Source organism: Bos grunniens, chromosome 7 (assembly GCF_055505025.1).
Source record: "Bos grunniens cultivar Pamir isolate PY7600 chromosome 7, Bosgru_T2T1.0, whole genome shotgun sequence".
NCBI classification, from domain to species: Eukaryota; Metazoa; Chordata; class Mammalia; order Artiodactyla; family Bovidae; genus Bos; species Bos grunniens.
The window spans coordinates 4106462-4133302 of NC_141171.1; the positions used below are offsets into that span (position 1 = coordinate 4106462).

General features: G+C 50.4%; 1 protein-coding gene across 2 annotated transcripts in view; it reads left to right on the plus strand.

Moving 5' to 3' along the window:
• SUGP1 (SURP and G-patch domain containing 1) overlaps nucleotides 1–24498 on the plus strand; it is a 31933-nt gene extending 7435 nt beyond the window's left edge. For both annotated transcript variants that reach the window (XM_086408162.1, XM_086408163.1), the window contains exons 4-14: nucleotides 622–822; nucleotides 2883–3006; nucleotides 3302–3402; nucleotides 4282–4405; nucleotides 11443–11798; nucleotides 21065–21171; nucleotides 21988–22165; nucleotides 22563–22669; nucleotides 23428–23573; nucleotides 23877–24006; nucleotides 24300–24498. In XM_086408162.1, coding sequence (XP_086264288.1) covers nucleotides 622–822; nucleotides 2883–3006; nucleotides 3302–3402; nucleotides 4282–4405; nucleotides 11443–11798; nucleotides 21065–21171; nucleotides 21988–22165; nucleotides 22563–22669; nucleotides 23428–23573; nucleotides 23877–24006; nucleotides 24300–24326 — 1601 coding nt within the window. In that variant the 3' untranslated portion in view covers nucleotides 24327–24498. The remainder of the gene's footprint in view (nucleotides 1–621; nucleotides 823–2882; nucleotides 3007–3301; nucleotides 3403–4281; nucleotides 4406–11442; nucleotides 11799–21064; nucleotides 21172–21987; nucleotides 22166–22562; nucleotides 22670–23427; nucleotides 23574–23876; nucleotides 24007–24299) is intronic.
• Nucleotides 24499–26841: the final 2343 nt, after the last annotated feature.

A 26841-nucleotide genomic window follows, 5' to 3' on the forward strand; every position in this document is an offset into this window, starting at 1 on the left:
GACGCTGTATGGGGGATTCGGGTCTTATCCTGAAGAGTTGCTGTATCACTAGTCTGTGGATGGTGGAGAAGGCAATGGCACCCCACTCCAGTATTCTTGCCTGGAAAATCCCATGGACGGAGGAGCCTGATGGGCTGCAGTTCATGGGGTTGCGAAGAGTCAGACACAACTGAGCGACTTCCCTTTCACTTTTCACTTTCATGCTTTAGAAAAGGAAATGGCAACCCACTCCAGTGTTCTTGTCTGGAGAATCCCAGGGACAGCGGAGCCTGGTGGGCTGCCATCTATGGGTCGCACAGAGTCAGACACGACTGAAGCGACTTAGCAGCAGCAGCAGCAGTCTGTGGATACGGGTGTCAGAGCTACCTACCGCCAGAGTTGCCGCTTGCAGAGGCCTGGGCTGGGTGACCCCTATAGGTTGTTTCTCTCGAGGTCTCGAGGGTCCTCATCTGTAAGTGGGGGTGGCATCTTCCCTGAGTGCTTCTGAGCACCCACTGTCTGCCAGTGCTGTGCTGGAAGCTAAAGAGCCCAGCCAAGGGGGACTCGGGGCCGTTCAGGCAGGAAGACAAGGAAACCTGCACCACAGACCTTGAGTGTGGGTCTCCCTCCTTGTATCCCAAGATGCTCCCCCCAGCGCACCCACTGCCCCGCCTCGTGTGCTCCCCCGCACCGGGAAGAGGCCCCCCCTCATCAGTAGCCCGCTGGGCCAGGTGAAGAACTACATGCACGCCAAGCAGCTGCCTGTGGCCAGCCGCCCGAGTGTCTTCCAATCTCCTGATGAGGACGACGAGGAGGACTATGAGCAGTGGCTGGAGATCAAAGGTAAGGTGCCAGGGCTGCTGCCCACCGTCCACAGCTGCTCTTCCAGCTCCACAGGCAGGCTCCATGGTCCCGGGGAAAGCACAGCCGGCTGTGGGTTGCTCGGGGTGTGGTCAGGGCGTTGCCACCAGGCCTCCAGGCTGAGCCAAGGGTCAGAGTGAGGCCCTTCAGGATGAGGGAGGTGAAGGAAGAGGTGAGGAGTAGACCATGGGGAGCCTGGAAGGGCTGCAGAGTGCGGGCTTCTTCCTGGGAGCTGTTTGGCTCATTGTCCACTTTTGTGGGGGCTGGTCTCATGGTGGGGTGGCGTTCTCAGGGGAGTGTGCACTTGTGCACTCCTCATCCAGTTCTAGAAGAGGAGCTCCTCAGTGTGGGTTAACTGTCTCCACTAGTTTGGGCCAGAGGTGTGAGCACAGGGGTTGGGAAGTGCTCTCTCCAGTCCAGCGCAGGATGGTCATTGGCCTTAGCTGAGCCAGTTCAGGCCCTGTGGTGGAGGAGGGCGGGGAGGGGGCTGGTGGCGGCACTCCCAGTGCGCCCAGCCATGTCCGTATTCAGAATGAGATGGGGTGCCACCTGAGCTACGTGGATCCCAGCCCTGGGCCTCCAGGGTGGCTGGTGCAGTCACGCCCCTGACAGTGAGGACAGACTGAAGTGACCATGCCATCATGTTGTGACAGCCTCTAGACGTCTTGCTCTGGGTGAGGTGCTGACTTCAGGCCTTGCATCTGAACAGAGCAGTGGCCAGCCTCGAACCCTGGAGCTGTAGTCAGAATGGAGCCAGTGAATGTGGTGTTTCCTCTGAGAGGTGCCCTGGCAGTCCCAGAGGTACCCTGCTGGGAACTGCCAGTTTAGGAGGGACAGTGGGTGCCTCAAGGCCCTTGAGACCTATTGTGGCCTGCTATTGATTTAACCTCAGAGAAGCAACTGCGCTTATAAAGTAACCAGGTTAGGATCGTTGCCAGGCACGTGGCAGGAGGGTGAGGCTGAGGGGAAGGTGGGCGCGAATGTCCCTGAGACCTCTTATAGGTCCTCTTGTAGGCCCTTCTTGGCCACACCTTGTACCACTCCTCTCTCCCAGCTCCTCCCGAGCTTCCTGGCAGTACAAGCAACAAGGAGAAAGAGAGAGGCCACAGACTCAGTGTCTCGCCCCATTGCCAGGAGAAGCAAACGTTCCTAAGCACTGACTGACATCAAGAAATTTCTCCTGGGAGCTCTCGTATGAGGGATTCAAGCTGTATGAAACAGGCCAGCAATAAATACAGAAGCAAGTTCCATGTGGCTCGAAGTAGAGGTCAATACAAATACAGAAATATATTTTTTAGTCTGGTTCACTGTAAATGCCCTGAGGTAACAATTAAGTCCATCGCAGTGAGCCCCCCTAGCTCCCAGATGTTAGTCTGGAAACACACTTTCTTACTCACGGATGCCAGGACTTGTGGAGAATGGCTGGCACTCAGTCTGGGCAGGAAGTGTCTGACATGTCCCAGAAGCGCCCTTTCCCAGCAGATAGCAAGGAGGCAGGCAGAGACTCCTGGGGCCATGCCTGCAGGCCTTAGGAGCCAGTCTGAAGAAGCTCCACCAGCCACAGAGGGGAAGATGGAGCTTCTGTGATGACATGAATTGCATTGGATTGAAACCTACCCGTGTCTTTCAATCATAGTTTATAGTGATATTTAAAAAAAAAATATCATCTTTGAAGGATGAAAGGGAACTAATATATTGTACTGAAATATAAAGAATTAAGTCATGTAAATAAAAGAATTGAGCATTCCAAAAAAGGGGGGGCAAGCTGGCTCTGTTTTCCGACATCTCCCTGCCAGCCTGGTAACTGGCTTGGCCTTTGGGAGGCTCACACACTTTTCTCCCCCCTTTGCGTGTCTCACAAAGGCTGTCTAGACCGACTCACCCTCATCATGGTGCTTTTGTGTATGGGCCAGGACTCCCAACAGCCTCCCGCATTTCACCCTCTTTTCCCCACCCCTCTGTCCTTGTGGTCCATAGAGAGAGTGTGCCTGTTGACTGTGGGGTGTGTGAGTTGAACCCCAGTACTGACAGCCTCCTTAAAGTTTCACCCCCAGAGGGAGCCGAGACTCGGAAAGTGATAGAGAAATTGGCCCGCTTTGTGGCAGAAGGAGGCCCCGAGTTAGAAAAAGTAGCTATGGAGAACTACAAGGATAACCCGGCATTTTCGTAAGTATTTCTGGGAGGGGAAGGCCACTGGTACTTAATGTTCTTGCCACACGTTAGTACATGCCCACATTCTTATGAGGCCCGGGGCTGGGTGCTTACTTGCGTGGGCCAGATACCACTTTGTATTCACAACGGAGATTGCCAGGGGCTCCAGTGTGGAGACTTACTTTTGGGCCCCGTGAAGGCGTCTCTGCTCACCAGCTTGCTTTTGCACACCATGTCTTCAGAAGCTGCATGGGCCCACCCATCCTTGTTGCTCATTTTCTACTCTCTGTTCTGTAAAACTCCTCTCCAGGTTTTTGCATGATAAGAATAGCAGGGAATTCCTCTACTACAGAAAGAAGGTGGCTGAGATAAGAAAGGAAGCACAGAAGTTGCAGGCAGCCCCTCAGAAAGGTAGGTGGGCGAGGGGGGTGGGAAGTTCTGGGGAGGCGTGTAGACAAACCACACCCCATGTGGACTTGGGGTCCTTTCCTGGAGCCCTCCTTGGCATGGGGTGGCGCTGACAGTGCAGGTTTGTGCCCTCCCAGGCAGCTGGGGTCATGCTGGGACTAGCACTGGTTGCCATTGCTCCGAGGAGTGGGGAAATGTAAGGGTCGAGGTGAAGATCAAGGGCATGTCCAGGAGCTCAGCTCCTGGGAAGTGCATGCAGGGAAGAAACGCTTGCCCCTTGGTTCATGGTCATTTTCACAAGTGCTTATGGGCACCTGCGGCATGCTGGGCACCGAGACACAAATGCAGTGCCTGACACTTGGCAGGGGTGGGCGGTGGAGTGAGGGGCCAGGAGACGGAGACAATTAGCTGGTTAGAGGGTGGTGGGATGACTGTCAGGGGAAGGGGGATGCTGTCTGGTCTCCAGCTGGGATGAAGTGAGGCCCCAGCCAAGTGCTGGTGGGTAGCAGGGGCCTTGATCTGTAAGCCGAACGTGGGCCGCATCCCCCCACATTACCTGGGCGGCTCCCATCAGAAAGGCCGAGATGGGGCTTCCTGTCTCCAGCCTGGACCAGGCCACCCCTCACCTTCTGTTCCCACCATCCCAGTGTGTGGTCCAAAACCCTCAGACCTATGGGGTGGGAAGGGGTGGAGCATGGGGGGGTGGAGGCTCAAGATATTATTAATTTTGCTTGGTTCCAGTACAGTAATCTGATTCCCATTTGCCTGTTTTTCTTTGTATTGTTCCTAAAATAAACCCCTCTTGTTTCCCGTGGGGTTCTTAGCAGAAATTAGGCTGTTGGGTGTGGTGAGTTGAGCTCAGTACTGACAGCCTGCTTAAAGTTTCACCCCCAGAGGACGAAGAGGTCAAGAACCTCGCAGAAAAGTTGGCCAGGTTCATAGCGGATGGGGGTCCCGAGGTGGAAACCATTGCGCTCCAGAACAACCGTGAGAACCAGGCATTCAGGTAAGGGGGAGCACCCACTGGGGGGTGGTAAACTCTCACCCTAGTCATAGCTTCCCTGCTGAGAAAATGGGGTCGGTATACTACTGAGACGCTCTAGGATCCCATGGCAAGAGGTTGGCAGAGCCAGACCCAGGTCCAGGAGTTTCTGATCACAGAGTTCAGCCCTGCTACCCCATCGGCATTCTCCAAGTGCACATTGGTTCTTGAGTCATCCCTGAGCCAGGTGTGTGAGGGCCTTTGGAGCCTTCTGTTCTCTGGGAGCCTCGTCGAGAAAGTCTCTAGCACTTGTCTTGCTCTTTTTGTAGCAGAATAGGCTGGGCTCTCAAAGAGAAACTAACAGGCTTGTGGTTCGCTGTGTGCATCCTCTCATCTGTACAGCAAGGGAGATGATAGGAGAGTGGGGAACGTGGTACCTCAGGCTCTGGGGCGGGCGGACCACAGCCTGTGTGCATGGTCCACAGAGCATGCAGGACAAGCAGCCGGGCCTCGCTGCTGTCCCCAGCCATGACACCACACGCCACCCCCTCAGGCTGGGTCTGTGCTCACCCACTGCCATTCTTTGGGTGGGTTCAGCCCCTGCTCTTTATGGGGGCAGGCTGCTGGGTGGCAGGATGTTGGGTGGGGTAGGGTGGTCACTGCTGCAGGGAGGGGCCAGGCAGAGGTTTGTGAGGTGGGCACTGAAGCCATTGTGAGGGTGATGCCCCCTCGAGGACACTTTGGGCCACAAGTAACACAGGTTCCTACTCAGTCAGTGAGGAGATGCGATGGCACTCGTAACAAAAAGTGTCGGAGCAGCAGCCATCTGGGCTGGTTGATTCAGCAGCTCTAGACGCCATCAGGGACACAGGAAGAAGGAAGCAGGAGTGGAGGCTGGGCAGGCGGCCAGTCGCATCTACCACACGTGAGGCAGCATGAGCTAGACACGGAACACTGAAGGGCGTCTGGAGGGACTGCCATGCAGGAGTGATGCGGCAGAGATGGCGGAGGTGCAAGGCGAGTGTCGGTGCAGATGGGCCGCGGAGCCGGGCAGGGCTCAGTCCCAGAGGGCTCAGGCTCATTGAGAGCCTTTGGAGGGTCTGCACAGGGAGTCAGGGTCAGCTGTGCTTCAGCGTCATCTGGCCACAGCTGTGGAGGGTGGTCAGACCCAGCAGGTTGGGACACACTGGGGCACGGGGGAGCCATCAGGTGGGGCAGAGGAGGACTGCTGAGAGTTCAAATGTCCCTGTGAGGGGTACCCAGGCATCTGGGAGCTTTCATGGGGGCCATGGGGCGTTCAGGTCTAGCGCTCAGAAGACCCAGGGTCTCCTCACAGTGTAGTGATACCAGCTGCTGCTCTGCACTGTTCAAACCAGTGTTACTTAGCAATCCATCACTACATCTTTTTTCCCTTCCTTCACATAAGTAAGTTCATTTATTTCAGTAGGAAACTTAGTGTCCAATCACTCATCATGACTAGAGCTGACTAAAAATCTATTGCAGGCAAAGTGGGTGAGGTAATGGGATTCTGTACAAAGCCTCCAGCCCAGGTGGCTCTCCCTGGTCAGAGGGTTCCTAGGCTCAGCAGCTCCAGCTGAGCCTTTCCTGTGGGGTCAAAGCCAAGAGACATTATCACCACAAGTGACTCCAGGCCCGCCCTGTGGCTGTTGCCCTTTGGGCAGGCATTGCTGGCAGGCATGCAGCTTGTGGGTAGTGACAGGGTGGCCGCTGGGGATGAGGGGCATGAGAGCCCGGGGGTGTCTGGCAGGGAAGCAGCTGAAGGTGACTCTTGTGGTCTGGGGGAGCTCATTTCCACACCAGAGCTGATCCACGGTCAGCACTCCCCGAGTTGGAGAAAGCATAAGCAAGGAAGGATCAGGGGTCTGGGCCGGCGTAAGACATGCAGGTTCACACCAAGCAGACGGTTTCCTCGCCCCTTGGTGTGGAAAGGGGGTGGGGGTCAGGTGCAAGGCAGCTCCTCTCACCCCCACATCTAACAGTCATCTGGTGTTCCTGCTGCTCTTGGTCCTTTGCTGTTCTCCTGATTTCTGAGGAGCTCTGTGTTTTGGGAAACATAATAGCTATGCTCATCTGTGGAGAAGCTGGAAATACCTGTTCCTTTGACCAGTCATCCCACTTCTGAGATGCCATCCCCAGAAATAATGTTACATATAGCACTGTCGTAAGTCATGAAAAATTAGTAACACAACGAATGTCTAGCCCCAGAGGGCTAAACCCAGTGTAATCTTGGCCATCGGAAGTCACGCTGTTGAAGGCGGCGGCAGCCAGCAAATCTCAAGCCATGTGTGGCTCTTAACACATCACCTGGGTGAACCATGTTCTTCACAGCAGCCTGGCTTGTTGGCCTTCAACCCGTGAGGGAACCAAGGAGGCCGGTCTGCGGAGATGCCTTCACTACCATGCCATGCTGCAGTCTAATGGGAAAGCCATATGTTGTTGGGTTAAGAAACTTAAAAAAAAAAAATCAGGATATGGAAAATAGAATCACACCTCTGTTCAAATATAACTCCACTGAAAATAAGTCTGGAAGGAAATACACCAAAGTGTTAACTTTGGTTAACTCTGCCCACTCCAACCAGAGGGGTCTTTGTTGTAAAATCCCCTGCACTTGTGCCCAGGGCCCACAGTGAGCAAGGACCCTCCTTGCAGACAGGCTTACCATGGGGGGCTTGTGGGTGGTGCCTCTCAGAGCAGCTCTGAGGAGACGCAGCAGGAGCCATCAGCTGAGGCCAGGAAGAGGCAGGCCTGTGAGCCTAGAGGAGACCCACTCCATTTGGCACTGCCTCCCTGCCCCAGTGGGTGAATTCCCCAGTCTGCTTTTCTTGGAAAAATCAGATTGCTTTAAATCCATGTCCTGGTTGCCATGAGTCTTTTTTAAATCCAGCCATCTGCTCCCTTCCATCTTTGAACAACTTCTTGCTTTGGTCTCTTATATTTTAAGATGTTATTTTTGGAGCAGTTCTAGGTTCACAGCAGAATTGAGGAGAGGCTACAAACACTTCCTGTGTGCCCCCTTCCCTGACACACGCACAGCTTCCCTCGTTATCAACATCCCCACCAGAATAGTATATTTGTTACAATCAGTGAACCAGTATTGACATACCATAATCACCCAAAGTCTGTGGTTTACATTAGGGTTCACTCTTGGTGGTGTGTGTTCACTGGGTTTGGACAAATGTGTAATGACATGTGTCTGTCATTATATATTCAGAGTCTTCGTTCTCTCTGCCCTAAAATTCCCTGTGTTCTGCCTGTTCATCCCCTCTTCCTCCCCAACCCCTGGCGACCACTGATCTGTTTACTAATTCTAGTTTTGTCTTTTCCAGAATGTCATTTAATTGGAATCATAGTATGTTGCATTTTCAGATAGGCTTTCTTTACTTGGTAACGTGCATTTAAGGTTGCTCCGAGTCTTTTTTTTTTTTTCCCCGTGTAGCTTGATAGCTCATTTCTTTTTAGCACTGAATAATTTTCCCTTGTCTGGATGTACCACCGTTTATCCATTCACCTCTTTCAGGACATCTTGGTTGCTCCCAAGTTTTTGCAGTTATGAATAAAGTTGCCTTAAACATCTGTATTCAAGGTTTTTATGTGGACATAAATTTTCAGCTCTTTATGTACCAAAAAGAGTGTTGGTTGGATTGTATGGCGTATTTAGTTTCGTGAGACACTGCCAAACTGTTCCAGAGTGGGCTGTACCTTTCGTGTTGCCCCCCAGCAATGAATGAGTTTCAGTTGCTCCATATCCATATCAACATTTGATGTTGTCGTGTTTTGGATTTTGGCCATTCTTATAGATATGTTGTGATAGTCGTTGTTTTGATTTGCATTTCTCTGATGACATGATGTAGAATATCTTTCCATAATGTTTATTTGCCATCTGTAAATCTTTGGTGTGGTGTGTGTTAAGGTCATTGACCTGTTTTTTATTGATATACTTGTTTTCTTTTTTTTTTGCCTGTTAAGAGTTCTTGGTATATTTTGGGTAACAGTCTTTATCAGATGTGTCTTTCACAAATATTTCTCCCAGTCTGTGGCCTGTCTTCTCATACTCTTGACTTTGTCTTTTGGAGAGCTGAAGTTTTTAATTTTAATTAAGTCCAGTTTATCAACTGCTTTCATGGATCTTGTGCCTTTGATGTTGTATCTAAAAAGTCCTTGGCATACCCAAGGTTATGTAGATATCCTTCTGTGTTTTGTTTACAGATTCAGGTTTTACATTTAGATCAGTGATAAGCTTTTTGAGTTAATTTTTGTGAATGTGAAGCTTATATGGTCTGTCCAGTTTTTGTGTGTTTTTTGGCGTGTATCTGTCTGGTTTCAGCACTATCCCTTAGAAAGACTGTTTTTGCTCCATTGCATTGCTTTTGCTCCTTGGTCACAGAACCGTTGACTGTACGTGCCTGGGTCTGTTTCGAGCTCTTTATCCTGTTCTTTTGGCCTGTTTGTCCATTTTCTCTCCAGTCCCCCGCTGCCTTGATTACTATCAAGATAATACTGATTACTGACAAGATGATACTGGCTTTACAGGAAGCCCTGAAGTCAGGGAGTGTCAGTCCTCTGGCTTTGTTCTTCCTTTTCAGTATTGTGTTGGCTGTTGTGGGTCCTTTGTCTCTTTACATAAACTTTCAAATCAGTTTGTCAGTATGTACAGAATAACTGATTCCAACTGGAATTGCACTAAATCTGGAAATCAAGTTGAGAATAACTGACACCTTGACAACACTGAGTAACTTTCTATCTGTGAACATGGATTATCTCTTCATTTATTTAGTTCTTCTTTGAATTCATTCATCAGAGTTTTTTAGTTTTCCACATACAGATCTGGTACATATCCTGTTAGACTTACACCTGTGTATTTCGTTTGGGGAAATGCTACTGTAAATGGTATGATGTTTTTAATGTCAAATTCCATGTATTCGTTGCTGGTGTATAGGAAAGTGATTGACTTCTGTAGATTAAGCTTGTATCCTGGAGCCTTGCTATAATAGCTTATGAAGTTTTAGGGGGTTTTTTGGTCTATTCTTTTGTGTTTTGTTTTTTTTTTCCTGCACAGACGATCATGTCATATTTCTTCCTTCTCAATATACTTTCTGTTCTCTTTTCTCCTCTTACCGTATTAGCTAGAACTTTCTGTATGCTAATGAAAAGCATTGGCAAGGTGGGATATTCTTGGCTTGTTTCTCTTAGTGAAAAAGCATGAGGTTTCTCATCATTATGATGTTATTGGGTATTTTGGTAGATACTCTATCAAGTGGAACAAGTTTGCCTGTACTCCTAGTTCACTGAGAGTTTTCCTCATGAATGGGTATTAGATTTTGTTAAGTCTCAAGCTTTTTCTGCAGCAATTGATGTGATCATGGGGTTTTTCTTTTTTAGCCTATTGACCTGATGGATTACATTACTTGATTTTCAAGTGTTGAACCAGTCTTGCATGCCTAGAATGAATCCCACTTGGTTGTGGTGTATAATTCTTTTTTTACATTAATGGATTAGGTTTGCTAACATTTTATTGAGAATTTTGACATCTGTGTTCATGAGAGATGTTGGTCTATAGTTTTCTTATAATGTTGTCTGGTTTTGCTGTTAGGGTAATTGAATAACTTAAAAAGTATTCCGTCTGCTTCTCTCCTCTGAAAAGGATTGTACAGAATTGGTATAATTTCTTCTTTAAATATTTGGTAGAATTCACCAGGGAATTTAATTGGTTCACTTTCTTTAATAAAAATAGGCCTGTTCAGATTGTCTGTTTGTTCGTTTTGTGAGTGTTGGCAGGCTGTATCCTTCAAAGAATTAGCCTGTTTCATCTGGGTTATCAAGTTTGTGTGCATAGAGTTGTTCGTAGTAATCCATAGTATTTTTAAAGTCCATGGGATCTGTAGTGATGGCTGCCCTTTCATTTCTGTTGTTAGTAATTTGTGTCCTCTTTTTTTCTTAGCTTGGCTAGAAGCGTAATGATTTTATGATCTCTGTTTCTTTCAATTTTTACAAATGTTCCTCATCGAGTTTTCTGAAGGGCATACATGCTTGTACTGTGACCCAGAAATACAAAGAAGATGCCACAGGCTCCCCCATCCCTCCGTCCCACCCTGAGTACCAACATTAGCAGACCTGGGAGTCCTTCCATCCCTCTGGTGGCTCTCATGTAGAAATAGTCTGTGGATTTTTTTTCCTGCTAACTTTTACAAAAGGAATTTACAGTGCACTGGAGCCGCATGTTACTTCTGTAGTACAGCGTTGTGCTGTGACTGCCGTTCCAGGTTTGTGAGTGCAGATCTAGCCACTTCTTGTCAAGGGCTGTGTAATCTCTGCTCTGGACAGGCTTTGCTATATAGAACAGGGCTGTGACGCTCCCCTCCAGTATGGACTCTAGAGGTGGGACTGTTGGCTCAGTACATACAGAGCCTGAGAGATGCCAGGTGGGTGCAGACCTGCAGGGTCTGCCTGCTCTGAACCCAGCATCCTCTGCTCTGTACTTGGGGACCCACAGCTTCTGGCAAGGCTGTTAGTGAGCTGCCTGTCTGTTCCAGACTCCAGTGTCTTTGCTTTGTCTCTGTCCACTGTTGATGCCTCTCAAGGATGCATCAGAAAGGAGCACAGATGTGCCCAGCTGTCAGGTTTGGGTCAGAACCTGCCCTTTCTGGCACCAGGGGTCTCTCGCTACTCAGGAGTTCTTGGTTTGTAAGCACTGGTGCCTTCATCTAGGATGGCTGGGCAAGGTCTGAGAGAGCGTGCACCTTTTCCTTCAAAGCAGGGGATCAATGATAGTGTGACAGGCATCCAGTAAGGATAGGGTAGGGGCTTGGCAGGACCCTTAGCTCGCAGGAACAGCATCATGAAAGGCTGTGGGCATGTCACCAGGGCCAGAAACCACTGAGACCTGGCAGGCAGGAGGTCATGGTAGAGCTCTATCGTGACACGACCCTGAAGTGACCCTGGCTGACCTGGGTATACCTTTGCAAAGCAAAGCCCGACCTTCTACCCTAAATCGGGTAGGGTCTGGGGCCCAACTACAGTCTGCCCCCTACTCTCTTTTGCAGCTTTCTATATGAACCCAACAGCCAAGGGTACAAGTACTACCGCCAGAAGCTGGAGGAGTTCCGGAAAGCCAAGGCTGGTCCCACGGGCACCCCCATGGCACCTGACCTCGGACTGAAGCGCAGATCTCCTCCTGAGACCCCGTTGGGGTCCACGCCCACTGCCACTGCCTGCCCTACCTCATCTGCCCCCCTGCCCACTGCCAACCCACCTGCCGCCGCCCCAGGGAAGCCGGCCACCACAGCCAACGTGAAGAGGAAGCGAAAGAGCCGGTGGGGGCCTGAAGAGGACAAGGTGGAGCTCCCGCCCGCCGAGCTGGCGCAGAGGGACGCGGATGCTGCTCCCTCGCCTCTGTCAGGTGGGCCAGCCCCTGTCTCAGCGTGCGGGGAGGCTCTGGCATCTGTCACTGAGCGTAGTGCTCTCAGGGTTCATCTGCGTTGTAGCACACGTCACAGTTCCATTTGTTTCCATGGCTGAGTAGTAGTCCAGTGTATGATAGACAGCATTTTGTTTATCCATTCATCAGTTGTTCAGAAGCCTGAGTTGTTAAGAGGCTTTTTAGTTCCTCTTCACTTTCTGCCATAAGGGTGGTGTCATCTGCATATCTGAGGTTATTGATATTTCTCCCGGCAATCTTGATTCCAGCTGTGCTTCTTCCAGCCCAGTGTTTCTCATGATGCACTCTGCATATAAGTTAAATAAGCAGGGTGACAATATACAGCCTTGACATACTCCTTTTCCTGTTTGGAACCAGTCTATTGTTCCATGTCCAGTTCTAACTGTTGCTTCCTGACCTGCATATGGGTTTCTTAAGAGGCAGGTCAGGTGGTCTGGTATTCCCATCTCTTTCAGAATTTTCCACAGTTTATTGTGATCCACAGAGTCAAAGGCTTTGGCATAGTCAATAAAGCAGAAATAGGTGTTTTTCTGGAATCACTCTTTTGCTTTTTCGATGATGCAGCAGATGTTGGCAATTTGCTCTCTGGTTCCTCTGCCTTTTCTAAAACCAGCTTGAACATCTGGAAGTTCACGGTTCATGTATCGCTGAAGCCTGGCTTGGAGAATTTTAAGCATCACTTTACTAGCGTGTGAGTTGAGTGCAATTATGCGGTAGTTTGAGTATTCTTTGGCATTGCCTTTCTTTGGTGATTTTGATTACTTACTGCATATATGTAGGAGTGGAATCACTAGGTCTTATGGTAATTCTGTAACTTACTGAGGAATTGCCAAACTGTTTTCTATAGCAGCTGCACCATTTTACATTCCCATCAGCCATGCACAAAGGTTTGAATTTCTTCACATTCTCACCTTATTATTTTAGCTATCCTAGTAAGAGTAAAGTGAAATCACAGTGTAATTTTGATTTGCGTTTCTTTAATGACTAATGGTGTTGAGCATCTTTTCATGTATTAATGGTTATTTGTATAGTTTAGTTAGAGAAATGTCTATTTTAGTCCTTTGCCCATTAAAAAAAAATTATTTATTTATTTTTGACTGCTCTGGGTCTTCATTGCTGTGCAGGGACCTTCTCTAGTTGGTAGCAAGGAGGGGCAACTCTTACTGTGGCATGCAGGCTTCTCGTTGTGGTCCTTCTCTGGCTGCAGAGCACAGGCTCTAGGGTGCGCGGGCTACAGTAGTTACAGCCATGGGCTTCTGTAGTTGTGCTGCACGGGCGTAGCTGCTCCAGGGCACGTGGGATCTTCCCAGAGCAGGGATCCAACCCATGTTCCCTGCGTCAGCAGGCCGATTATTAACCATTGGGCCACGGGAAGTCTGGCCCATTTTTTAGTTATTTGCCCTTTTGTTATTGAGTTGTAGGAGTTCTTTTTATGTTTTAGATACTAACTGCTATTGAGATACATGATTTGCAAATATTTTTTTCTAGTTTTATGGGCTGTATTTAAAAATAATTTTTTATTATTAATGTTCTCTTAATGTCCTTTGACACACAAAAGTTATAATGTTCAATTTACTTTTTCTTTTGTTGCCCACATCTGAAAGTCTTGAAGATATGCCTCTGTTTTCTTCTAAGGGTTTTTATACCGTCCTGGTAGCTCAGCTGGTAAAGAATCCTCCTACAATGCAGGAGACCCCAGTTTGATTCCTGGGTCAGGAAGAGTTTTATAGTTTTAGCTCATAAAATTGAGTTAATTTTTGTACATGATATGAAGTAAGGGTCCAGCTTCATTTCTTTGCACGTGGAGATCCCATTTCCCCAGTACCATTTGTCAAAGAGATTGTGATTCTTTCTCCACTGAATGGTCTCTCCACGCCTTGTCAAAAGTTCCCCAGATGCAGGAGTTCGTTCAGGGCTCTCTGTTCTATCACAGTGGCTGTGTGCTTCTCCTTATGCCAGCAGCACGCTGTTTTGATTATTATAGCTCTGTGGTAAAATGTTAAATCGGGAGTATCTGCTTTTCAACTTTGTTCTTTTTTAGGCTTTGGCTATTCTAGGTCCTTTGACTTTTTGTATGAATTTTCAGATGAGCTATTCCATTTCTGCAAAAAGCATTGTTGGGATTTTGATAGGGTCTGTATTAAATCTGTAGATTGCTTTGGGTAATATTGACATGTTAACATCTGAGTCTTCCAATCTGAGAAGTGAGATTGGAATCCAATCTGAGAACTGAGATTCCCTTCTGAGAATCTGGTTGGATGGCATCACTGACTCAATGGACATGAGTCTAAGAAGCTCCAGGAGCTGGTGATGGACAGGGAAGCCTGGCGTGCTGCAGTCCCTGGGGTTGCAAAGAGTTGGACACAACTGAGCGACTGGACTGAACTGAATCTGAGAACACAGGAGAGCTTTCCCGTTTGCATTTATTTGTTTATTTTTGGCTCTGCTGGGTCTTTTTTTGCTGTGCAGGCTTTCCTCTAGCTGCGGCAGGTGGGAGGGCTGCTCCAGTTGCAGCTGCTCCGCTTCTCACTGCGGCGGCTTCTCTCACTGCAGAGCCTGGGCTCCACCGTTGTTCCGGCTTCTCACTGTGGTGGCTTCTCTCACTGCAGAGCCTGGGCTCCACCGTTGTTCCAGCTTCTCACTGCGGCGGCTTCTCCCACTGCAGAGCCTGGGCTCCAGGCGCACAGGTTTTGGTAGTTGCAGTTCGAGGGCTCTAGAGCACAGTCTCAGTAGTTGTAGCTCACAGGCTTAGCTGCTTCTCGGCCTGTGGAATCTTCCCAGACCAGAGACTGAACCTGTGTGTCCTGCATTGGCAGGCAGATTCTTTACTACCAAGCCATCAGGGAACCCTTTTTATGTATCTTTTTAAGATTGCTGAATTCATGTATTACCATAACAGTCTTCAGGGTTTTCTAGATATATATAGATCATGTCATGTGCAAATAAGGATAGTTTTATGTCTTCCTTTCCAACTTGGATGCTTCTTACTGCTTTTTCGTGCCTAATTGCTCTAGTTAGGATTCACAGTACTGTGTTGAACAGAAGTGGTGAAAGCAGGCATTCCTGCCTGTTCCTAATTCTTAGGGGGAAAGCTGTTGGTCTTTCACCATTGAGTGTTATGATTGTGTTTTTTTAAATAGCTGGCCCTTGTCATGTTGAAGAAGTTCCCTTGTCTTTACTGAGCATTTTTATCATGAGAGAGTGTTTGATTTTGTCAAATGCTTTTTCTACATCAATTGAAATGATCGTGTGGATTTTTTTCTGTTTCTATTAAAGTGGAGTATTGTGTTGATTGGTTTTTGTGTGTTGAACCACTCTTGCATTCCTGGAATAAATCCCAGTCTGTTATAGCAAATAATTAGTTTGACATGTTGATAGCCTTAGTTTTGCTAGTATTTTGTTGTAGATTTCTGCATCTTGACTCATAAAGATTATTGGTCTGTAGTTTTCTTATATTGTCTTAGTCTGCCTTTCATATCAGGGTAACACTGAGCTCATAGAATGAAGTAGAAAGTGTTGTCTACTTTTAATTTTTTGGAAGAATTTGAGTAGCATTGGTGTTAAATCTCCTTTTAAATCTTGGGTAGAATTTACCAGTGACACCATCTGATTCTGGGCTTTTTTGGGGGGTTGGGGAGGAGAAGGTTGGGTATTGATTCATTCCCACTAGCTGTTATAATTCTGTTCAAGTTTTCTGTTACTTTTTGAGTTAGTTTTGGTAGTTTGTGCTGTTTAGTATTCTTTTATCATTCTTTTGTTTTTGTAAAGTCATTAGTAATACAGTGCTGTGCTTAGTCGCTCAGTGGTGTCTGACTTTTCGACCCCATGGACTTCAGCTCACCATGGGGATTCCATGGGGATTCTCCAGGCAAGAATACTGGAGTGGGTTGCCATGCCCCCCTCCAGGGATCAATCAGTTCAGTACAGTCGCTCAGTCGTATCCGACTCTTTGCAACCCTGTGAATCGCAGCATACCAGGCCTCCCTGTCCATCAACTCCCGGCGTTTACCCAAACTCATGTCCATCAAGTCGGTGGTGCCATCCACCTCTGTCGTCCCCTTCTCCTCCTGCCCCCAGTCCTTCCCAGCATCAGGGTCTTTTCCAATGAGTCAACTCTTCGCATGAGGTGGCCAAAGTATTGGAGTTTCAGCTTCAACATCAGTCCTTCCAATGAACACCCAGGACTGATCTCCTTTAGGATGGACTGGTTGGATCTCCTTGCAGTCCGAGGGACTCTCAAGAGGCTTCTCCAACACCACAGTTCAAAAGCGTCAATTCTGTGCTCAGCTTTCTTCACAGTCCAACTCTCACATCCTTACATGACCACTGGAAAAACCATAGCCTTGACTAGACGGACTTTTGTTGGCAAAGTAATATCTCTGCTTTTTAATATGGTGTCTAGGTTGGTCATAACTTTCCTTCCAAGAAGTAAGCGTCTTTTAATTTCATGGCTGCAGTCACTATCTGCAGTGATTTTGGAGCCCAAAAACATAAAGTCTGACACTGTTTCCACTGTTTCCCCATCTGTCTCCCATGAAGTGATGGGACCAGATGCCATGATCTTCTTTTTCTGAATGTTGAGCTTTAAGCCAACTTTTTCACTCTCCTCTTTCACTTTCATCAAGAGGCTTTTTAGTTCCTCTTCACTTTCTGCCATAAGGGTGGTGTCATCTGCATATCTGAGGTTATTGATATTTCTCCCGGCAATCTTGATTCCAGCTGTGCTTCTTCCAGCCCAGTGTTTCTCATGATGCACTCTACATTTAAGTTAAATAAGCAGGGTGACAATATACAGCCTTGACATACTCCTTTTCCTGTTTGGAACCAGTCTATTGTTCCATGTCCAATTCTAACTGTTGCTTCCTGACCTGCATACGGGTTTCTTAAGAGGCAGGTCAGGTGGTCTGGTATTCCCATCTCTTCCAGAATTTTCCACAGTTTATTGTGATCCACAGAGTCAAAGGCTTTGGCATAGTCAATAAAGCAGAAATAGATGTTTTTCTGGAACTCTCTTCCTTCAGTAGTTCCCCATTATCTATGTTTTTGCTTTCTGTGTGGTTTCAGTTACCCACCATCAACTGTGGTCCAAAAATATTAAATGAAAAATTCCAGAAATAAAAATTAATACATTTTAAATTGTGAGCCCATTCTGAGAACTGTGATGAAATCTTGTGCTGTCTGGTCCATCCTACCTGGGACATGAATCATCCCTTTGTCTAACTTATTCCACCCATTGTTATTGTCTGTTCAGTCGCTAAGTCATGTCCGACTCTTTGCGACCCTATGGACTGCAGCAGCCAGGCTTCCCTGTCCCTCAGTATCTCCTGGAATCTTTGCGACCCTGTGGACTGCAGCAGCCAGGCTTCCCTGTCACTCACTATCTCCTGGAGTTTACTCAGATTCATGTTCATTGAGTCAGTGATGCCATCTAACCATCTCATCCTTTGCCGCCCTCTTCTCCTTTTTGCCATCAACCTTTCCCAGTATCAGTATCTTTTCCAGTGAGTCAGCTCTTTGCATCAGGTGGCCAAAGTATTGGAGCTTCAGCTTCAGCATCAGTCCTTCCAGTGAATATTCAGGGCTGAAAACCAGAGTCCTCAGGGGACTCTGAAGAGTCTTCTCCAGCACCACAGTTGAAAGGCACCAGTTCCTCAGTGCCCACCCCTTAGTCACTTAGTCACTCGGTCGTCAGATTGGCTGTCATGGTATTGCAGTGCTTATGTTCATGTAGCCCTTACTTTACTATTCTCCGTAATAATGACCTCAAAGCACAAGAATAGCGATGCTGGCAGTTCAGACATGCCGGAGAGAAGCTGTAAAGTATTTCCTTTAAGTAAAGAGTTGCTTAAAGTTCTTGGCTTAATAATCTTCAGTTACCAAGATCTACAGTAAGAAAAGATCATCTATTTATGAAATTTTGAAGAAGGAAAAAGAAATCTGTGCTAGTTTTGCCATCATATCTCAAACTGCAAAAGTCACAGCCACGGTGTGTGCTAAACATGTGCTTTGTTAAGATGGAAAACGCATTACATTTGTGGTGAAACATTTTGGGAGAGAAACCACATTCACGTAACTTACTATGGTATATTGTTATAACTGTTCTATTTTATTATTAGCTATTATTAATATTACTGTGTCTAACCTGTAAACTAAACTTTATCATGGGTTGGTATGTATGCAGTGGGTGTGTGTGTGTGTGTATATATATACACAGGGTTCAGTACTATCTGCAGTTTGAGGCATCCTGTGGGGGAATCTTGGAATTTATCCCCTACTGGTGAAGTTGACTGCCGTATCTCCCTGTTGTTTGAGTAGTTGAGTCTTCTCTCTTTTTTCCTTAGGCAATCTATCTAAAGATTTGTCCATTTGCTTTGTCTTTTCAAGAAACTAACTTTTGGTTTCATTGATTTTTCTCTCTGATATTTTTCTGTTTCCTATTTTATCTCCATTCTGATCTTCATTTCCTTCATTCTGCTAGCTCAGGAATTAGTTTGTTCTTCTTTTTCTGGTTCCTTATGATGGACAGCTAGGTGCTGGTTGGAGGTCTGCCTTCTTTTTTTAATATGAGCGTCTGAACTATGAATTTTCCTCTTGGCCGTGCTTGTGCTGCGCCCCATAAATGTTGGTGTGTCTTGTGCCTTTGTGTTCATTTGTCTCTTAAGCATCTTCTGATCTCTTGTGATTTCTTCTTTGACCCATTGGTTTTTAAGATTGTGTTTAGTTTCCACATTTGTGAGTTTTCCAGTTTTCCTTCTGTCACTGATTCCTCATATCATTGCATTTTGATCAGAAAAGATGACTTTTATTCAAATTGTTATGTAACCTGACACGTGACCTATCCTGGAGAATGTTCCGTGTGTGTGTGTGTGTGTTCCAGAACACTGTGTGTTCCGCTGCTGTTGGATTGCGTGTTCTGTAGATAATCCAGTAGGTCTTGGTTGGCTTGTAGTTTCGTTCAGTCCTCTGTCTTCTTACTGATCTTCTGTTTAGATGCTCTGTTCATTATTTAAAGTAGGATATTGAAATCATCAACAGTAACTACAGAATTGTTTGTTTCTGCCTTCAGCTTTGTCGGGTTTTGCTTCATTTATCTCGGAGCTCTGTTAGGTCTGTGTGTGTCTGTGTGTGTTAGTCGCCCAGTCATGTCTGATTCTCTGCGACTCCATGGACTGTAGCCCGCAAAACTCCTCTGTCCATGGAATTCTGCAGGCACGAGTACTGGCGTGGGTTGCCATGCCCTTCTCCAGGGAATCTTCCCAACCCAGGGACTGAACCCAGGTCTTCTGCGTTGCAGACAAATTCTGTAGCATCTGAGCCACCAGGGAAGCCCCAAGGTCTATGTATATAGCACATCTTTTGTTAATGTGTAGCATCCTTCTTTGTCTCTCATAATCTTTTTTGACTTAGTCTATTTTGTCCGATACTAGTATGGCCAGAGCAGCTCTCTCTTGGTTACTATTTGCATCTTTTTCTTTCCTTTCACTCTCAACCTGTTTGTGTCTTTATCTAAAATAAGTCTCTTATAGACAACATATGGATGGTCCTGATTTTCCCTAAGCTCTAAAGTACTTGGATTTAGTCTTGTCATAGAAGGCTCAGGAAATGTACAATGATAAGCACAGTAATCGCTACAGTTGGTTTTGTGCAGCTACCTCCAGCTTCCCCCTCCTTGACAGCAGTTTCAGGGACAGCCAACGTGTGGCCTCATTGCTCATTTTCTACCACAGGCCGTTAAGGGTGGGGGTCTGTTGTCATGGCATCATGTAGGAGATATTGATGACCAGTAAGCTCATGCTCTCTGTCTGACTTCACCACGCAGCCTGTACTATGGGCAGAACCCTCTCAACATCCCTCAGCCCTGACTTGACTGGCGCTGGACACACAAGCATAGAAAAGTCCTGTGTGACCTGACGCCAACAACTACATTTGCCATCCAAGGATGGGCTGAAATGGAAGGCATCTCAGCCAGGTCATAGGCTGACCTGTAGGCTCTGCCCACTCTGAGAGTAGTCTCCAGCTCAGTGTTCCCTTGGCTAAAGAGAAAGGCTACTACCTGAAGAGTTTAGTACCCACTGGGGCTCTAGATCTCATCTCTGCCCAGGGTTGATGCTGCTAGGGTCGAATTGCTGCCCAGGTTCCAAACGTGGTGCCCAGTATACAGGAGGGTGCTCAGATGTGAGGGCTGCTCTCATGCATGCATGTCCCAGCTCAGAGGTCATGTCCCTGCGGTCCAGCCCCAGCTGCTGAAGTGTCCTTCACGATCTAGGGAACACGTACCGGCTCCAGAGTCTCAGGTTCAGGTTCAAGCCCCACGTTGTTCCCAGGGAATTGTGGGCAGCCCCACCCCTGCCCCCCAGCCCGCTCACTGATGAAATGGCCGGGGGAGGAGAGGGACTTCGGGCCTGATCCAGGTGAACAGCAGACTGCTCAGACCTTGGCTCCTTTGTTCTCTCCATGGTGTCCCAGTGTCCTCTAGAGCCCCCACAGACTGAGGGATTAGGGGACAGTCTTAGGGTCCAGAAGCACCTGCGAGTGGTTCTTGCAGGCAAAGCCCCAGCCCCGTTGATCTGGGAAGGCCTGGCTCTTCCAGCCTCCAGAGAGGCCTCTGCACCTCTTCTGCCTGAGTTGCTCCCCAGGCAGCCACCCGCTGCAGGGAGGTGGTTTCCAGCACTCAGATGGAGCCTTCACAGCATCTTCATGAATTAGTGTTGTAGGTTCCAGCCAAGCTCCAAAGCTGACACCACATTAAATGTTGGTTGCTTTAAAGATGGCTGGCTGCCTCTCAAGCAGGCGCTGACAGCGTTCTGATGCCGGCTCCACACCTGTGTGTCTGTACTGCGTGTCTCATCACCGTAGGGCTTGCTCCCAGGAACCCGTGTGCACGCACGCACGCACACTCTTAGCTGCCATGTCTCTGGCTGTGCAGATTTCCCCTCCTTGTCACCTGTTAGCTCTGTCACCTTGAGTGGGGCCCAGACCTCTTGAGTTTCGGTGCCAGCATCTGCAGTGGGGGTCATAGAGCCTGCCTGGAGCAGTCACGGGGGAATGAAACTGCATGCACAAAAGCCCCACGAGGTCACCAAGTGACATGCGTGCTGACTGCTCCCGCTTCAGGGTCCTGCCACGTGTGGGCGCCTCAGGTGCGCCAGCTCGTGTACTCTGCCTTGGACGCAAGTGCTGGCTGGGCGCACGTGTCCAATACTGACCAGCCTGTGTCTTGTTTCTAGTTCAGGACCTCAAGGGTCTTGGCTACGAGAAGGGGAAGCCCGTGGGTCTGGTGGGTGTCACGGAGCTTTCGGACGCCCAGAAGAAGCAGCTGAAGGAGCAACAGGAGGTAAGGCCCGGGGGGCAGAGCAGACAGGCCTCTGCCCGGTGGTGCAGTGGTCATAGTGTGTTCTTTCTGAGCCTCTGTATGGTGCCAGGTGGACCCCACACTCGGGAGAGGCTCTTGGGTAGGTAGGTCCCCTGTCAGTGGCATGCCATCCCCCAAGGGCCCTCCCCAGCCCACAGCTGTGTCCAGAGCCCGGCCTCCTCATGCTGCCTGAACAGCCTCTGCCCCAAATGCTTCATGGCTGCTCCCCACTGCACTCGTGGGCTGGTCCCGACTGGATGGTCTCTATTTAAGTTTTCCTTACAGTTCCTCCAGCACTCAATACAGAATAAGCCTGGCTGGTACCGGGTGCCCTGAATGGTGTGACAGCTGCCCAGATGGTGTTGGGCATTGGAGGGAGGGCTGGCTCACTGCGTGTTCTGTGGCCAGAACACAGACCGCTGGAATAGCTGGGACAGCTTTCCCAGGCCACCACCTCAGGCTGGCGGCCGTGTCCCCTCACCCTCAGTCCTCCCAGGGCTCAGAAGCCCCTGTCACCTGTTTGGGCCATAGTGATGGTGCCCAGGGTATTGCAGATTCTAGGCCAGGCTCTGGGAAAAACGAGAGCGAGGTCCTCCCTGCTCACAGCAGAGGTTCAGGAAACGCAGGGCATGTCCTGGCACCAGATTCAGTGCCTTCCTGAACACTTGCTCCGAGCCGCGCTGCTGTGCCTGCCCCAGGGACGGGGAGGGAGCGCCCATCATGCACGGAGTGTGGGGGGGGGCTCGCCTCCGACACAGACAGTGTGGGGCATCGCTCACTGGTGTGTGCTGCCCACAGATGCAGCAGATGTACGACATGATCATGCAGCACAAGCGCGCGATGCAGGACATGCAGCTGCTGTGGGAGAAGGCACTGCAGCAGCACCAGCACGGCTACGACAGTGACGAGGAGGTGGACAGCGAGCTGGGCACCTGGGAGCACCAGCTGCGGCGCATGGAGATGGACAAGACTCGAGGTGGCCAAGGGGGAATCCCAGGGTGGCGGGGCGGAGTGCCGGGCGGAGGCCTGCCTTCAGGGCGCTGCGGGCTCGGGAAGCCCACTCAGCTGCCCAGGAGGTACTGGAGGCACCACGCTGGGATCTTGAGCCACCTGCCCAGCCTATAAGGCCTGGGGCAAGAGAGTTGGCCTCTTGTGCCTGTTTCTTCAGTGATAAATGCATGGTCCTCTGAGTGTTCCCTGGCGCTTGAACACAGTACCCAGGAGGGTGTGTGGGAGAGCAGGGGCTCATGTCAGGGTTTCAGCAGCTGCCTCATTCATTCCCCATGGCCCCAGACTCCGCCTGAGACTCATACTTGGACTGTGGGGCCACCACCGCTCCTTCCTCCTCTCACCTTTACCCCATCTCTGGGCAGAATGGGCGGAACAGCTGACGAAGATGGGCCGGGGCAAACACTTCATCGGGGACTTCCTGCCACCGGACGAGCTGGAGAAGTTCATGGAGACCTTCAAGGCCCTGAAGGTAACTGGGAAGAGCCTGGACTGCAGCCTCCTGCTGGGGCAGGCGCCTGCGGTGCCCTCGGGCGCCCTGGCTCACAGGGGAAGTCGAGCCCTCTTCCAGGAGCGGCGTCTGTTTGTGACAGAGGCCATCTGTGTAGGACGTTAGTGAACAGCAGCTCAGTTGCCGCTTTAGAAACGCTTCCCAGGGCTCTAGGGAAATTCTGCTTCCAGTGGAGCCAATTAAGTGCAGATTACAGACAAGGCATTTCTCAGGCAGACACCCCCATGTATTGGGCTCTCCAGAATGAAAACATTCCTCCCGTGCTGCCTTGGTGCTCAAGAGGAGAGAGCTGATGTAGAACATTCCACGTCGGCTTTTGAGGGTTTTTGTAAAACTGCCTGTAGCACATCAACTCATCAGTGAGGTGTTCACCTTATTGATCATGGCTTCTTTTTAGTGCTCTGTGTAACAAGTAGCTCTTGGAACATGAGCTTTGTTTTCACTGATGAACTGTGGATCTTTCTCATGGTGGTCAAGGCCTGTGTGACCTGTCACCTTGCCCTCTTTGACTTGGCCGCCAGGGAACTCAGCACTGCTTCTGGCCCTGGGGACCCTGACAGGGGGCAGCTTGATCTTTTCTCAAAGAGTCTGACATGGTGGTGGGGAGACAGAGGGGCAGGTGGTCCCAGAGGCCATGGGGTAGAGTGGGGTTCCGGGCCAGAGCTGGGATTGGGGGTGGCTACAGCCCCGCTGGATGATGGCTGCCTCCTCCCCTGCAGGAAGGCCGTGAGCCTGACTACTCAGAGTACAAGGAGTTCAAGCTGACGATCGAGAACATCGGCTACCAGATGCTGATGAAGATGGGCTGGAAGGAGGGGGACGGCCTGGGCTCGGAGGGACAGGGCATCAAGAACCCCGTCAACAAGTGAGTGTGGCCTCCAGTGCGGGGGGTGGGGGGCAGAAGAAAAGCCCCACACAGAGACATAGGCCAGGGCTGTGGACTCTGGTGGTGGGACCAGGTTGGGCTCTCCATCTTCTCAGAGTGCCAGCTGTGTCCCAGACAGGTGTTGCCCGGCCCAGCATACCCCGCCATGGAGCTGCATTGGGTGCTGCTGCTGAGCCCGTCCGGGGCGAGTGAGGCCTCCCTGCCCCCAAGCTCAGGTCCCTCACCCCCTTTCCGCTGGCCCCATCCCGCTCCCTGCTCACCCCGCCCGTTGCCCCATTGCAGGGGCACCACCACGGTAGATGGCGCTGGCTTTGGCATTGACCGGCCAGCCGAGCTCTCCAAGGAAGATGACGAATACGAGGCTTTCCGCAAGAGGATGATGCTGGCCTACCGCTTCCGGCCCAACCCCCTGGTGCGTGTGTCCCCATCCCCATCTTGTTTCTGCTGGGTCACCACAGTTCCTCCCCTGGAGGGGTGGTGGTGCTGGTAACAGGAGTGTCCCTCCTTCCGCAGTCCAGCCAGGCTGGCTCATCAGCAAACCCACCTCCACTTCTCCACCTGTGTTCAAGTCTGTCTCTCCTCCCCAAAGCTGCCCTCCCTCCTGGAGAATGTGAGCTCGCTCCTCCTGCTAAATTCTGGATGGGAGGAACCGCTGTCTTCTGTTAGCATAATCCCCTCCCGTTTTATCTTTCTTGCTTCCCACAGAACAACCCCAGACGGCCTTACTACTGAGTATTCTGGAGAAATGCACAAGTGTACTTTCCAAAAGACTGACCATCCCTGGACTGTGGAATGTTCCAGCCTGCATTTCTGCCCGCCCTTCCCGTTGTTGCGAGTGTTGTGCTGTGTATTAAAACCCCAGAGCCTGCCTGCTGTGGCAGCCTGGTCTTGCCATCACCAGAAACCCCTCCTGTTCCTTAGCAGCAGGGCCACGGTGGACGGGGGGGACAGGATGCACCTGTGAAGGCTGCCCAGTGCCCACAGAATCCTGGAAAATCACACTTTGTGTGCTCGTGGGGACCCCATCAGCCTGGGTTGGAGTTGAGGAGAGGAACTTTGGAGGGGCGGCCAGCAGCTGAAGGAGATCTGGCTGCCCCTAGGCTGAGGGCATAAGGGACCTAGCCTGGCACTGCGCCACAGGGGGAGGCTCAGGAGGGCTCCCCAGGCAAGCCCAGTTCTCCCTCAGACCCGCAAGGCAGGTGGACCCAGGACACGCCCCTCACCTCTCGACAGGCAGCACTGACAGGGCCTCCCACCCACGCCGCATGCAGCAGACCTGGCGGGTGATGCTGTAGCCCAAGCCATCCCTGCTGCCCTGCATCCTCAGAGTAGGGTGGACATACAAGTCCCTAGGGCTCGTGCCTCTGGGAGACAGCTTCCCGGACAGATAGACTGGACTGGGACATCACACGCCTCCTGGAAGAGGAGAGGCTAGTGGGCGGCCCAGACCACAGTGTGTGCTGAGCTCACCCCATCTCCAGAGCCGGTGCCTCATGTTTGTGCAGAAATCACCTGGGGATCTTGAGTGAGCAACTTGGGCAAGGTCTCCAAAATCTGTGAGCCATTCTTGGAATATCAGGGCCTGCCTGGGCCACTGGGGGCCCCTACAGCTCACCCCCCTGCCCCATACAGTGGGTCCTGCTCAGCCACTGTGGGTTCAAGGGGTCTGAGGACTCGAGCTGGCATCAGGCTCCTGGGCCGGCCTGCAGTTCACACAGCCGTTCAGCAAACACTGCGCACTGACTGTGACCCAACTGGACAGGATCTGCGCCGGGCACCCACACTCTGCTGGGGCTGTGGCCATGAACCCCTAACGCCATCTGAGACTGACGAACGCTGTGAAGAGGAGCCGGGACCTATGGTGGAGGTGGTCCGGGGAATGTCTCAGTGAGGGAGTCTGGGAGTCCCAGCAGCAGCTCCCTGGTTGGAGCGGCACTCACTACCTTGCCTCTCCTCCATGGATGCTGTTCCCGGGGCAAGGCAGGGGGGTGACATGCAGCCTGCCCTGGCAGCCAGAGTCCTGAGCAGAAGGGTGTAGTTCTGGGTGCCAGATTCCAGCCATGGGAACCTTGGGGCTTGGTCCCTGACGCCTTGATCTCCAGGTCAGGGTCACCCCTCCATTTAATGTTCAGTGACCAAAAGGATCATCAGACTCAGACCATGGACTTCAGCCCCAGCCAGAGGGAGAGTTGGAAGAGGAGGCCTCCAAATGCCTGGTGGATGTGTAGACATCTCCCAGATACGGGGTGTAAGACCAGACCCCTGGACAGAGCTGCACCAGACCCCTGGCCCTCCAGGGGTAAAAGTGGGGCTGGAGTGACCGGGTGAGCTGCCTGGAGGACAGGACGCTGCAGCCTGCTTTAAGAGGTGGGGAAATAGGAGAGGGTCCATCTTGCAGACAGGAGAGGGGGCATGTAGGGAAACCACTGGAGTTGAGAAAGGTCAAGAAAGGAGGCTGGAGATTCAGGTCAGCCCAGAGGAACCTGAACTTCGCATCAAGGGAAAGACTGACAGCCCCTGAGGAAGGAAGGTTTTGAGTCAGTTGCCAAAGATCATCTTGTCACCCAGGCTCAGAGAGGGGACCCAGCTGGCCCATGGAGATGGGGCCCTGGCTGGGCCAGGAGCAGGGAGTGGGGGATGTGTGGGTTAGAATTTTACCCCAGGGAATTCCCTGGTGGTCCAGTGGTTAAGATATGCACATTCACAGCTGGGCCCCAAGTTCAATCGCTGGTCAGGTAACTAAAGTCTCAAAGCCCTAATGGTGCAGCTCCACCCCCCGCCCCCCAAAAAAATAAGACTCTAGGTTTCCTTGGGACAAGAATCAAGTGGGCACTGCTTACCCTACTTCCTGCAGCCACAAGCACCACATGGGCAAGAATCCGAGGCTAGTTGGAGGGGTTGACTGACAGCTGCTTCCTAATTTTCCCTCCATCCTGCAACCCCTCCCTGGTCCAGCGACCAGGGAGGGGTTGCTTGCATTTGCCCCACAATGGAGCCCAGCCTCCTCCCGGCTGTCCAGAACTCTCCCAAGTCCACCCTACGTTGCTCTATGAACCTCCACCACCGCCCCAGCCCTAGTGTCTCCCTTCTGCTGCTCAGCCTAAAGTTTGAGGTATTCTTCCTGCCAGGAACAAACATCATCATCAAACTCCTCACCATCCTTAGCCGTCCCTTCGGACCCGGCTACATTAGCAGGTGTTCAGTATAGAGGAAGAAACAGTAGAGAATCACGGAGCCCTTCAAGGTG